This window comes from Catharus ustulatus, chromosome 7, assembly GCF_009819885.2.
Source record: "Catharus ustulatus isolate bCatUst1 chromosome 7, bCatUst1.pri.v2, whole genome shotgun sequence".
Classification (NCBI taxonomy): Eukaryota; Metazoa; Chordata; class Aves; order Passeriformes; family Turdidae; genus Catharus; species Catharus ustulatus.
Genome location: NC_046227.1, coordinates 15,495,673 through 15,509,150, shown reverse-complemented (window position 1 = coordinate 15,509,150; position 13,478 = coordinate 15,495,673). Strand labels below are relative to the sequence as shown.

The following is a 13,478-nucleotide window of genomic DNA, read 5'->3' as shown; positions in this document are numbered from 1 at the left end:
AACTTGGATGAAGAATATTATCAGTTAACCATAACAGCATTTACAATCTGCAGTACCTTTGGCTGATGGAGCTGGCACCTTTTTAGGAACAGGTTCTTTCACTTCAGGAATGGGTTTCTTAGGCATCTCAGGCACTTTAAAGACATTTTATTTTAAGAATGTCATCCACCAGTAGTATAAGAAAGAGAACAGAGAACATGTACAAAGAGACATAATAAAAACTGATCTGCAGAATGTATTTTTAAAAGTTGAAACAGAAATTTAGACAAAAGACACTTAACACCCATGGGCAGACCTCTTGAGCAACTCAATTTTAGAGCTTTTTTTGTGCTAGGAGTTTGACAGGCATTCTGAGATATCAATACAGAAATGCAGCAGACACAAAGCTAACGTAAATAACAAACAAACAAACTAAACAGAGACACTGAATGAGAATAACAACACATTGTTTACTTATGCACCTTTTGTTGGAGGACGCTCCAGTTTCTCAGGTGGAGGTACAGGTGTTTTTTCCTTTGGGATGGGTCTCTTAGGAATCTCTGGCTCTTTAAAGATATTATTTAGCAAACAAACACGTGTTAAAATTGCTTTTGGACCACTAAAAGCATGAACATGGAAACAAGATAAAAACATACAACAAGACCACAAACTCCCCTCCAAACATATATGAGTCACATAAAACTTTGAATAAGATATTGAGATGAATTTTAATGAACACAAAAGATGTCATGAGCAACTTGCAAGAAAATATCATGTACCTTTTTCTGGTACAATTTCTTCTGGAGTAAATTCCTCTTCTTCTTCCTCAGGAACAAAAATGGGAACCTTTTCTTCAGGCACAACTTTCTTGGTAACCTCAGGCACTTTGAAGATATTATTTTAAGAGTTTTACTTTCACAACATCACAAAGAAAAATTCATAACATAAAACACAAAGACACCAACTTTAAAGCAACATTGGAAACAAAAATAGGGGAAACTACTGGGTATTTTTCAGTCCCTGAAAACAGCAATGTACAATTGGGTTACAAGGATTATATGAGGATTAGCAATTTTGCCCAATTTTTAATTCCACAGTGTCATTGCAAACAGAAAATATTAGCAAGATATGCTACAAAACAGAGTTTAAAGAAGATTATTGGCATTAAGGTTTTTTTACATAAAAACTTTTCAGTGTCTGCTTTTCTTTTTTTCTTCGTTTTCTTTTTATTCTTTTTTTTTTCTAAAACACTCAGCTGCTGAGATAGAATATGCTTGGCATTCAATAGTGGCATTTGCAGTAGTCTGCCTCCACTTTGAATTTCACATTTAAGGTGTAGGATCTGGTTATTAGTATGATCAGTAATTTGATTTTATTTTTATATAAGTTTAGCTAAAACCCTTGAGAATATAGTTTATTCTCAAGGAACATGAAAGAGTTATCTCCCTAAATTGATTAATTTCCAGGTAAAAGGCCATAAAATTTAATTTTAGCTATTTTGTTTAAAGAAAATTTAAATTACTTTAAAAATTATTTCTGGATGATAATATCACAAGGAATTATTTCATTCACAGTAGTCTCTTAAAGTGGAAAAAAGCAGATCATTCAAGGCCTGATTCTCAGCTGGTTGCAGGCAATAACAAAACAGACAAGCCCTGTGTGAGCCCTAGCACTGCTCACCACAGGGAAACAGCGGGTGCCATAACAAAGGACCTGAATTCACATGAGTATAAATTGAATGTTAAAATTAGGTTCCACTGAAATGTGAAAATGAGAGGGAGGGGAATTATCTGCATGTACCATGATGTGATATACCTTTAGCTGGTGGAATTTTCTTTACTTTAGGAACTGCAACTGGTACTTTTTCTTCTGGGACAGCTCTCTTGGGCACCTCTGGCACTTCAAAGATATTGTTTTGATAAGAAATTAGTAATTGCTTTTAGAACATCAAAACTACTAACACAACAGAACAAAGTCACAAAGACCAGAAAGAAGAAGAAGAAAACTCCTCTCAGAAGGTTAATTGCATCCAGCTTAAAACAATCACTGGTGATGAATATCTATAAATAAACTGAACAAAGCTCTCATAATCTTCAAGAAGGAATGCTGTACCTCGTGATGGCATTTCTGGAACCTTTTCCTCCTCTTCTTCAGGAGCAAAAATAGGTACCTCTTCCCTGGGACGTCTTGGTATTTCTGGCACTTTAAAGATAGTTTTTAATTGTAGAAAACTTAGACACAACTTACACAGAAGCTAAAGAGTGTGGATTAGCAAGTGCATTTATCACACGCTACCACAACACTTCAGTTAAATTCTAACAACAAAAGCACAGAAACAAGAACAAGCACTGTCCACACATTCAGCTATAGGAAGAAATACCTTTGGCTGGTGGAGGTTCTGGCTTTTTATGTACAGGGACAGGTACTGCCTTTTCTGGAACCTTCCTGGGCACTTCAGGCACTTTAAAGACATTTTTGTGTAGGGAATTAATTTTCAATGTAATACTAAACCTAGTAAAAAGACAACTGTTTATCTGATATTAAGATAAGTACACGAATATGGTAAAATCTAGTCGTGTGAAAATTAACATTGATTTTTTCCACAGATTTATGCACAGACGTAAACTTACAAATATACAGAGACTACAGAACAACAAATTGGTATAATAAGGCTAAGGGGAAGTCTGGCTGTTTAGATAAACTTTCTGTCATCTGTTTTTGAAACAGCAAGTCCTTTAAAATGATTTAGATATGTAAGATCCAGAGGACAGAGACAATACAAAACACAAATACATTTTCAAAGCATAGAATGACAGATACAGACACAACAGCATCCTGATCAAACAGCTCAGGGAGAGGCTCAAACACATTAGGCTGAAGAGTGGGATTGTTACTGGCAGTAACAATCTTCTTATAAAGATGAAGAAACAAAAATAGAATCACACAGTTGGACCAGAAAATGGTGTACCTTTGGCTGGTGGAGGCTCTTCCACTCTTTTAGGCGCTGGGACATGTACCTTCTCTTCTGGCACAAGTTTCTTTGGTACTTCAGGCACTTTAAAAAATATTATTGTAGCTTAATAATTTCGTTTTTGAGCCATAAGGTAAAGAACATTGATATGAATCAATAAAATTGGATGATAAAAAAGAACTTTCAAGAATAAAAAACTTTCTTCACTCTACATCACATATGAAAAAAAGACTGACTTTTACATTTTTAATTTATAAAACATTCAGTCAAGAGCTATATCAAGTCATATACCTTTGGCTGGTGGAACATCCTTCTTTTTTGGTACAGGAACAGGAACCTTCTCTTCTGGCACAGGTTTCTTTGGCACTTCTGGAACTTAGTAAGATATTATTAAATATTGAGCTTGGCATGAAAATCTAAAACAATATGACATACAAACCAGTCACACTGAAACAATTAAACACAAACAAAAAGAACCACAGTTTTCCAAGTAAAAATTATTTTTTATCCTAGTTTTTAACACAAGTGAGAAGATAAATGAATGCTAGAAGATCTTTCTGGTTACAGATAATTACAAGTGCATATACCTTTAGCTGGGGGAGCTTCCTTCTTTGGCACTTGGACTTTCTTTTCAGGTACAGGTTTCTTTGTCACCTCAGGCACTTCAAAAACAAGATTTTAAATTAAAAAAAATAAACCATAAGCTACTCAAAAAAGAAATGAAGCAAAAAAGATAGCAACACAAATATTTCATATGAAGATCCCTCTCCAAAAGGAACAACCAAAAGTAATAAGCAATTAAGGCATCTGAAAAATAATGTGAATCACATATTCAGAGGATGTCTTCTAACAGGAAGAGATGATATATACCTTTTGCTGGTGGAGGTTCTTTTTTCTTCAGGATAGGTACTTTTTCCTCAGGAACAGGCTTCTTGGGAACCTCAGGCACTTGAAAGATACCGTGAATGTTTTAGGTGTTTTATTCCATAACAACAGGAGCATAAAGTGCAAACAAACATCACAGATACATACTCATGCAAACAAACATCACATACTCCAAACAAACAGCTATGATTTAAAAGGGTTTTATCACTAAGACCAAAAAAACCCCAAACACATCATATTAGCTGCTATTATGTCCATTCTTCCTGCTCAGCCATGGGGCCCATCAATAAAAATGTTTTCAACTTCAAAGGCTTTTTTTCTGATCAGAAGATTAAGTGAGAGTTTGAACCAGCTATTTAAAACATGTTCCCAGTGCTTGACAGGCATGTAATAGGTTGCATCTGATCATATTCTTTTATATATATTAAATATAAATTGCTGCCTTTATTTTCTACCTGAAAATTTTCCAAGGGCTTTCTACATGAAAAAAACCCAAGCACATCTAGTTTATTAACTGACTTACTTCAAGCACAGATCTGTCCATTATAAGTACCTAGCAGTTTATACCACAATTTTTTTGGGTAAATGAAATGCTTTTTTAAAAATCCCTTTTCTGAAATCAGCAGACTTTAACTGCAGTGAGGCAAAGGTTTAAACTAAATGTATCTAAATTTTTGTTTGTACTCCAAACCCCAGAAATGTCCATATAAATTTTACAATGACAGGAGAATAATTCCGCTGGATCTGAGCATACTGAAGAAAGTTTGGAGCATATATAAATTAAACTTAGCTACTGTGAGAGATTCAATGGAAATTTCAGCCAACACTACTCTTTCTGTTCAGGATTAACCTGGCTTTTGCAGTGTGCAGCCTCATCTTTTCTCATGTTTATAACAAAATTTGTACTGCAAACAATGTTATATATAATTTTGACATTTATTAATTAGTCAAAAGAAATTCTGAACTTCTTTGAGGGAAAATGACATTATAGAATGATTTGGATCAGGACTAGAAATGATGCTCTTAGATGATTATATGATTTTGGAAAATTGGATCTGTGTCTTCATATTATGATGCAGAAAGGCTTTATTACCAAGATCTCGGCATGACCTAGTTCTCCCAAGTAATGAATATTATCTTCATCCTGCACTAACGATGTAGAAAATTTATACCCATACCATAAAAATTAGTCCTAAGGAAAACACCTTAAACTAAGATTATTTAAATATGGGTATTTTTCTCTTTTTCATGGAAGTATATTACTCCCTTCAAGACAGAAATAAACATCAACCATAGGGCTTTCTAAGATTTCTGAAAAGAACTCAGTGTGACCTGTGTTCCTAAATTGCTTATTTTCAAGTATCCTAGCTATTTTCTAGAGAAAAGTATTTTTTGTCTATGACTGCAGACTTTATATAAGCATTTTAAAGTATTTCAAGCACAGTCTGATAGCAAAATTGGACCCCAGATGAGGATGAAATTAAGCTCAGTTAAATTTTTATAGTGGGTTATACAGAATTCACATGAAAGAGGAATGAACATGTATGACATGGAACATTTGAACTTATGGAGATAGTAGTAAAGAGTAGATATACAGCTGTCCCATGTTTTCCGCACTGTATAATAATCAATAAACATCTTTAAAAACACACACTGTCAAGCACACTGCAACATTTTAAAACAGAAGTTTGGTATTTTCATAGAACGAAAAGATGCTACTTTTTCTCACACAAACCCTAAAGTTAAAGTATACCTCTAGCTGGTAGGGGAGCCTTCTCTTCATACTGAGGAACCTGTGGCTCTTCTTCCTCATATTCAGCAACTTCTTCTCCATAATAAGCAGTTTCTTCTTCATAATGGATTACTTCTTCCTCTTCATACTGAGGAACTTCTTCCTCTTCATACTGAGGAACTTCTTCCTCTTCATACTGAGGAGCTTCTTCCTCATAGTGACTAACTTCTTCATAATGGCGAACTTCCTCCTGGTAATGGATTTCCTCCCTCTCATATCTGGTGGTCTCTTCCTCCTCATATCTTGGAATCTCTTCTTTCTCTTCATACTGAGGAACTTCAATGTATGCTTTTTCTTTTCGGACAACTGTCTTGCGTACTTCGGGCACTTAAAAAGACACCAATTAAAAGAACCTTACAATTTTAGCACATAGATCTTACTAATAACAAGGATCACAAGGCATTGTCAACTAAGAATTAACCAAAGGAAGAACATTCCATAGAAAACAAATCAGTACTCACTATACATGGAACATAAAAGACACAAAGAACATTTACACCATATTTCAGTACTATATCCCGTGTACCTTTGGCTGGTGGTCTTGCCATTTTTTTAGGAGGATAAATTGGTACTCTTTCTTCAATGATAGCCCTCTCTGGTACATCAGGCACTTAAAAGATACAGTACAATTACATTTAATAATTTTTAGATGTAAATTGTTTAAAAGCAAAAGTATTCTTGGCAAGAAACAGAAAAAGCTATCATACAAACACATGGCTGACATGTAAAAGACAAGTGTGCTTATTGTCACTGGACATGTGGCTAGGGAAGTCATTAGGCTTCTTTTCACTTAAGAAACAGCAAACTTTTCAAGGTACCAATATAAGCAGCTGATATGATTCCTGCTTCATCCACTGCTGCCAAGTGAAGCTAAGTTTGCGATGAGCAGAACTCAAAATCCAAAGCCATCCAATTTCATAATCAGTAAACATTTTTCTCTGCAGCAGCTCCTCACCATAGCAGTGGTACTTTGCACTACTTCAGGAGGAGATCAAGAGTCCTCATTCACTGACAACAAAAGATTTGTGTAGGAAACTCCAGATAAAGGTGAAAGAATATGTGGAGAAAAACTTTGAGAGTGACTAATGATAGATAAGAGCTCTGGTCTAACTAAAAACAAAATAATTACTTGCTTGGTGAGGAAGGTGTTTTTCATTATCCGTCAATCACTTTATGAAGTGACTTGTTTGTTCTGACATGGCAAGGAGCCATTCCTTGTAAAAGCAGGAGCATTTCCAAAAGATTAAGATGTGGATATGTTCAGTTTTCAAGATTTATTCAGGAAAGAATGCTATGTTTAAGCAGCATATTCTCTTTTACAGAAGTGTGTGGGTCTTGTCTTCTGAGAGAGGCGTCTTGGAAAATTTTTGACCAATATAACTGGAAAGTGCACAGAAAATTATCTTGGCATTTTAAGATCTGGCAGACTTGCCAATAGAATAACTGTGGCATTTTCTTAACAGATTTGAAACAGATTTTTTCAGACCTTAAGAGATGGAATCCATTCTGTCAGTGACAGATTTGAGAATTTCTAGAAGCTTTATTCATGACAAGCTACAGTGAGCATAGATGAGTGGCTGCCACAAGTCTTGATGCTTGCTGTTATTTTTGGGGCAATGTACCTCTCTAAGTATTTTCTGGAAGAGTCCTCCTTGATATTTAATTATAAATGCCAGGTATATCTACATTTGAAATCTTAAACTAAAACTGGTTGGAACTGGTACTTTGGTGAATTTTAAAAAACTGCATTGTGCATGGGTGCCTTTTCAGAAAGCTCAGGTTCATATGAGCATACTCATAGTATGCTTGTCCCTCCATCATTGGAGACTAAATAGATAATTGAACTTCACACTGATTTGTCTGTATTAATCTTTTATGATATGAATATGATAATGCCGTTTATCAACAGTATCAGGTCTAAAAGTAGTAAGTGTGAGGCATGTTGTGGGTCATTTACACAAATCAATTGATAGTCTGCAAAAGTGAAAGAGCAATAAATTTTCTTTAAAGGCTGTAAACTGTGTGAGCAGGCAGATCCATTACATTGGATTGTGTTAAGTGTCTCAGCCATGTAGGCAACAGTAAAGATTTTTGCTTTCAACTTCAGATTTAGGTGAGGAGTTGCTTTTACAGAACAGGAAGATCTGTCTTTTCAGAATAGTAAAGTATGTTAATTTAAATGAAAGCAAAGACTGTGTCCTCTTTTGCCTCAAAGGGCACACAGGTGGAAAGATTTAAAAAGTAATGAAAACACTAATGAAATTATTTGGCTTCCACTATGAGAACAGCAGTAAGCCAAGAGGAAAGGATTAAACATTTTGTGAGAATGAAATACTGTCCTATGTTATTCTGCAAGCTCCACTTTCCTGATAAACTGGCAACAGCAAAGGACATGAAGTTTTGTTTAATTCTCTCTATTTTTTTTACTAGCTGACAAGAGGTAACTTTGGATACAGAATCTTTTTAGTCTTCATACCTGTGTATGAAATCTCCTTTTCTGTGTGGAGAGAAATGGATACTTCCTCTGACATAGCCCAATGTTCTTCTTCTGTTGGTACTTCAGAAACAGAGTCTAATATTAGTATTTTTTCCTAGTGTAATAAATTGTAAAAAAATAAATATCCCATTTGGAGTTTCTTAGAAAAATAACTATTACTTCCTGACACCACCCACACCCAGAGTAATTGGGAAAAATGTGTCTAGTATTTCTCAAAGACTTTGCAAAAGTTCCTCTGGGACTACAGTGGATCATAGTGATGGACTTCGTAGCGTAAGGTTAATGGTTGGACTCAATGACCTTAAGTGTCTTGTCCAACTTAAATCAATCTATAATTCTAAATTTGAACCTCAGGAGATGTGCCAGACCAATAGGCCTGAAGCTCTGGCAGTCTTACATGAGCACAATCTGTTCATAGATTAACCCATCGGCAGGACTACCTTCTGGTGGTGGAGACACTTTTCTCTTTTGAACAGCCATGGATACTCTTTCTTCTCTGGCAGTTTTCCTCTGTGCTTCTGGCACTTTAAAGATAGTAATTATAAGAATACTAGCTTCTAAAAGAAATCACACACATTCTGATATTCATATGAAAGAATTATAGACAAACAATTGGGAGCAAATAGCACACAATTTTGAAGAAAATACAACAAACACAACAATCACATGAGACATACAAATAATACATAGTAAAATAATATATCTACTATTACAGTAACAGACATATAGACCAAAACAAATAAAAATGGAACAGAATATTTACATGAAGTAAGATGGAAGAAGATAAAAGTAAGAGGTAAAAATTTTTCAGAAACTCAAACGGCAGAACACCACACACACAGGGTAGATAACAAAATCAAACACAAGAAAAGCACAGAAATAGAGAACATATTTATAAGTTTGAAACACTTCACTGAATATTGACAATATTATAAACACTGAAAACTTTTTTAAAATTTTTTTTTCACAGAGTAAATGTTGTCACTCAGCTTTGCAAGCATTTAAACGTCCAGAGTGATCAATGAAATTAAATAGTAGCTAAAAATTGCAAAAAAATGAAGGTACATGACTATTCTGTGTCACACTCAGCAGTATTTTGAAGGGGAAAAGACAAAGGTCTTTTCATTTATAACCAATCAGGAGAAACAGATTTGATTAACTAGGCAGACTGTGAGTATGATACACATAGATGTCTGACATTTAAAAGCCATCTCTACTTCCAACAGAGCTTGTATACCTTTAGCTGGTGGAGCTGCCACTTTCTGTGGAATTGGAACAGGTACTTTGTCTTCTGGCACAGGCTTCTTGGGCACTGCTAGCAGTTTTTTAAAAAAAAGTTTATTGTAAGAGATGCTAAATTAATCACGGTATATGGACATAAACCGATAACAAAACACAAATTAGAGACATGACAGTTCTTCAAGTAAAAAAAAAAAGAAAAAAAAGACAGCAAACACTGAACATTAGAGTCTGTGTTAGATAGCTAGACATAAATACAAAGCAGTGTTCTGAAACAAGATTTCTCTTGTGTAATTCTGAAAATTTATATACCTTTCTTTGGTGGAGCCACTTCTTTTTTAGCAACTGCAACTTTTTCTTCTGTGATAATTTTCCTGTGCACTTCAGTCACTTAAAAATAATGTGCAAGAATATTTAATTGCAATATTTGAAATGCAGGCATATGTTTCTTTAACTTATTCTGATTGTTTAAAAAAAGTGCTAAGTGAACTTCAACAGCAACAAAAATAAGACACTGCTGAAGAGCACCCTTTACATCCATAGCACCAAAATGAGTAGAGTCAAAAGAAAGGGGAGATCCCCACACAGGTTACAGTTACTAACAAACAAAACTGTGTTTAAGTAAAATGCCTAAACACAAATACTGCAAGACCAAACAAAAAATCTCCATGGTGATAATCTGTTTACCTTTGGTTGTTGGAGGTTCTTCAAATTCTGCCTCAAAGGTGGGCACCAATGCTTCTGCAGGTTCTTAAAAAAGATTGTGTAACTTCAGAAAATTTGTTTGATTTCATCAACAGGTATAAGATAGAAGATGAAATAACATATAAACAACATATAATAACATAAATCTCATCAAGACAGCATAGGTCACAGGTGTCATTGTAGACAAACAGACATGAACACATGTTTAGTGTTGAAGAAATGTGATACTGGAGATACATGTTGTACCAACAATACAATTCCCAACCAAGGTATATATGTTAAAGATGGAATGCAGCAAAAAAGCTTTTTTTTTTTTTTTTGGCAACAGGAACAAACCACTGATATACCTTTTGCTGGTGGAGCCACCATTTTTTTAGACACAGGAACAGGTACTTTCTCTTTTGGAACTGCTTTCTTGTGAACTTCAGGAACTTTAGAAAAATGAGCAAGATGAGAAGGAAGATAAGAAAGACTATTAAAGTGTAATATTTGCAATTGCCTACCACACAATGCGTTTTACTGAGTTAAAACAAACAATAATTTTGAAAGTACAAGGTGGAATTTGAGACAGTATTCATCACTGTGAGAAGACACCACTTATGCCAACATGTACAAGCAGACAGTAAGACGAACACAATCCCTTTGAGGACACATCAACCAGTTGAGGAGCTGGTTTATACCTTTAATTCCTGGAGCTTCCTTAGGAGCAGCTGGGGCTTTTGGCTCAGGGACAACTCTCCTGTGCTTCTCAGGCACTTTAAAAGATTACAATACATAGTTTTACAGAGAGGAATGAACACATACAAAAATGCCAACAATGGACATAAACATGTAGAGGCAACATAACGTTAAGAATGATGAAACAGCTCATATGTTGTAGTGAAATGAACTTATACCTTTTGTGGGTGGGGCTTCCTCTCTTTTTGGAACAGTTACTGTCTCCTCTATGTAGTAAGACTCTTCTTCAGTCACTTTTAAAAGAGTAAAATATTAAAATAATTAAGTTTAAGTATTTAACTTAATATATTACTGTCTTTATGGGCCTGGAAAACAACACAATATTTCTAAGACAAAAATAAACTGTGTGCTTTATTTATACTCTCCTCTGGGATGACAAAATGTACATCCAAGCCATCCTGCTTCCTCTGAGGCCAATGGAAACACTCCATGCAACTTAAATGGAACTAAGAGACTGAGCCTTCATCTTGTATTTGTGTGGAAATTGAAAATGCTCCATTCCTCTGTCCACTAACTCACTACTGCTGAAATTTTTTTAAGAAACCTTCTTTCCCAAAATAATGAGAAAATTCCTTGACTGAAGATGCCCCTGGAAAAATCTGTGGTGTCACTCGTCATAGAAACTGAGTCAGTCAGTGTTACTGTCCTTCACAGTATTATGTGACCACCAATAAACTTACAGGTGGAAACAATATATTTATTTTGCCATGAAATTATCTGAGGAACTCGAGTGCATTGTCATATTCAGAACATTTACTTCTTCCAAGCAACCTGGTGGAAGTGTAAAGTCCAATAGAGGGTTTTTGTAAACAGAAAGAAGTCCTGATAGACCTCACTATCAAAGAGATAACTTATTATTTTCACTGTGTTGAAAGAGTATTAGCTACTCCAAAAGCAAGCAATAGAAGTTTTAGACATTAAAATTAAAATATATAAGTTACAAAAAATAATCATATAGTAGCAATTTTTTCTTTAAGAGTAAAGGAACATTAATCCAAACTGTCTATTTGATATAGGCTTTTTTGCTTTTGCCAAGTGTTCCTGAATTGTCGTACCTTCAGAAATCTCTTCTCTGTGAAGGGCATAAGAAACTTCCTCTCTTTCTTCTTCAGACCATTCTTCAACTGTTGGTTCTTTAAGGAAAATTATTAGCTTTAGTATTTTGGTGGATGGATAGATGGAGAGAGGGAAAGATTGATGGATAGAGAAGATGAAGACTAATTCTTAGAAGTTCTATATGACAATGACATATGCTTACAATCCAGAAAGTGCTGTGCACAGATGTTGTATTTCACAACAGGGAAGGGATTAGGGAGGGGATTGTAGCACACATACATATGTATGTATGATTTGTTCTAAATTATGGCGTTTGTCCCTGTCCCAGGTTCCCTCTTGTGTGTTGTATCTAATACCATTCACTGGTCAAACACTGTCAGTTCATTAGAATGCCTCAGCTCCCCAAATTTCCCCATCAGAACAGCTCAAGTTGGGGAGACAAGAGTCAAAGAATTAGAGTTTTCTCATTGATCCAGCTGTATGAAAGTGAGGAAAGGAAAAAATGAGATGGATAGGTCAAGAACTGAAAGGAAATCCTGGCATATACTTATGTACATGATGACTGTGTCAGGGAAAACCTCAACTAGTTCTGGAGAAAAGGTTAATTTGCAGGAGACAAACAGAAATTAATACTGCATGTGTCCATATGAATGTGTATTTGCAAGCTCATATTTTAGATGGATCTTCCAAATTTTCTTCTAAAAATTAATTTATGTTTTTTTAAGTAAAATGCAAATTTTCTTGACTGAGTAGTTATTAATGGGATATAAAAACAGAAAAAATGCTGATTTCAGTTATCTTGAAGCAGATATTAAATGGAATTATACTAACTTAAAACAACCCATCTCAATCTTCTTCAAACATGAAAATGTGAACTGAAAGCTGGTGAGGAGCTGACACAACAGAGGCAATAAGTAATTTATCTCCAGGGCTACAGGGAGCTTTGTAGTGAGCATGACAAATGGATGGTTACAGCCCTAATTTGTGGACTCTAAAATAAACAACACATTCATATGAGGCCCTGATCTGAGGATCATTGTGCTCACTAGTAGACTTTCCATTCCTGTCAATGTGGTGGGATCCTGACATTCAAGGCTGAAATTGCAAATGGCACTTTAGGAGGCTTTTAACTGCCTGCAGATCAACACAAAACTCATACAAGACAACTATCAAAAAATTTCTGCTGTATTCTGATCTTGACATTAGAACAACAGACTTGCAGACATAGCACAAGTTATCACTATTGTCTGTTTATAATGTACCTTCAGGTAATGGGATTTCCTCTGGAATGGCAACAGATATTCTTTCTTCTTTAATAAGTACTCTTTCTTCAAAAGTGGCTTTCTTATGTACTTCAGGCACTTTGAAAGATAATGATATTAAATGTATGCTTTACCAATTCCATTGTGAAAACACAGTTTTGAAATGCTAAATCTAGTTTTCCAGAGAAGAGTACTGAGCACATAACATATAAGAGACATTCAATATTTAGAAAGAATACTGTATAAGAGCTGCATAAGAGATACAACATACTGTAATGATTGTCTAAATCAGAACAGCACTCACAGGAGAAGCACAAATCAATGACTAGTAACAGCACAGAACTTAGACAGAAG

General features: G+C 35.0%; 1 protein-coding gene across 1 annotated transcript in view; it reads right to left on the bottom strand.

Moving 5' to 3' along the window:
• The window catches only part of TTN (titin), a 238,200-nt gene that overhangs the window by 131,132 nt on the left and 93,590 nt on the right, over positions 1 to 13,478 (bottom strand). The window contains 22 exon segments of the mRNA XM_042779450.1: positions 57 to 134; positions 462 to 545; positions 759 to 863; positions 1,795 to 1,878; positions 2,092 to 2,181; positions 2,360 to 2,440; positions 2,948 to 3,034; positions 3,242 to 3,325; positions 3,538 to 3,612; positions 3,821 to 3,898; positions 5,589 to 5,954; positions 6,154 to 6,237; positions 8,104 to 8,184; positions 8,565 to 8,648; positions 9,362 to 9,439; positions 9,676 to 9,753; positions 10,051 to 10,113; positions 10,416 to 10,499; positions 10,749 to 10,823; positions 10,965 to 11,039; positions 11,862 to 11,939; positions 13,125 to 13,223. Coding sequence (XP_042635384.1) covers positions 57 to 134; positions 462 to 545; positions 759 to 863; positions 1,795 to 1,878; positions 2,092 to 2,181; positions 2,360 to 2,440; positions 2,948 to 3,034; positions 3,242 to 3,325; positions 3,538 to 3,612; positions 3,821 to 3,898; positions 5,589 to 5,954; positions 6,154 to 6,237; positions 8,104 to 8,184; positions 8,565 to 8,648; positions 9,362 to 9,439; positions 9,676 to 9,753; positions 10,051 to 10,113; positions 10,416 to 10,499; positions 10,749 to 10,823; positions 10,965 to 11,039; positions 11,862 to 11,939; positions 13,125 to 13,223 — 2,091 coding nt within the window.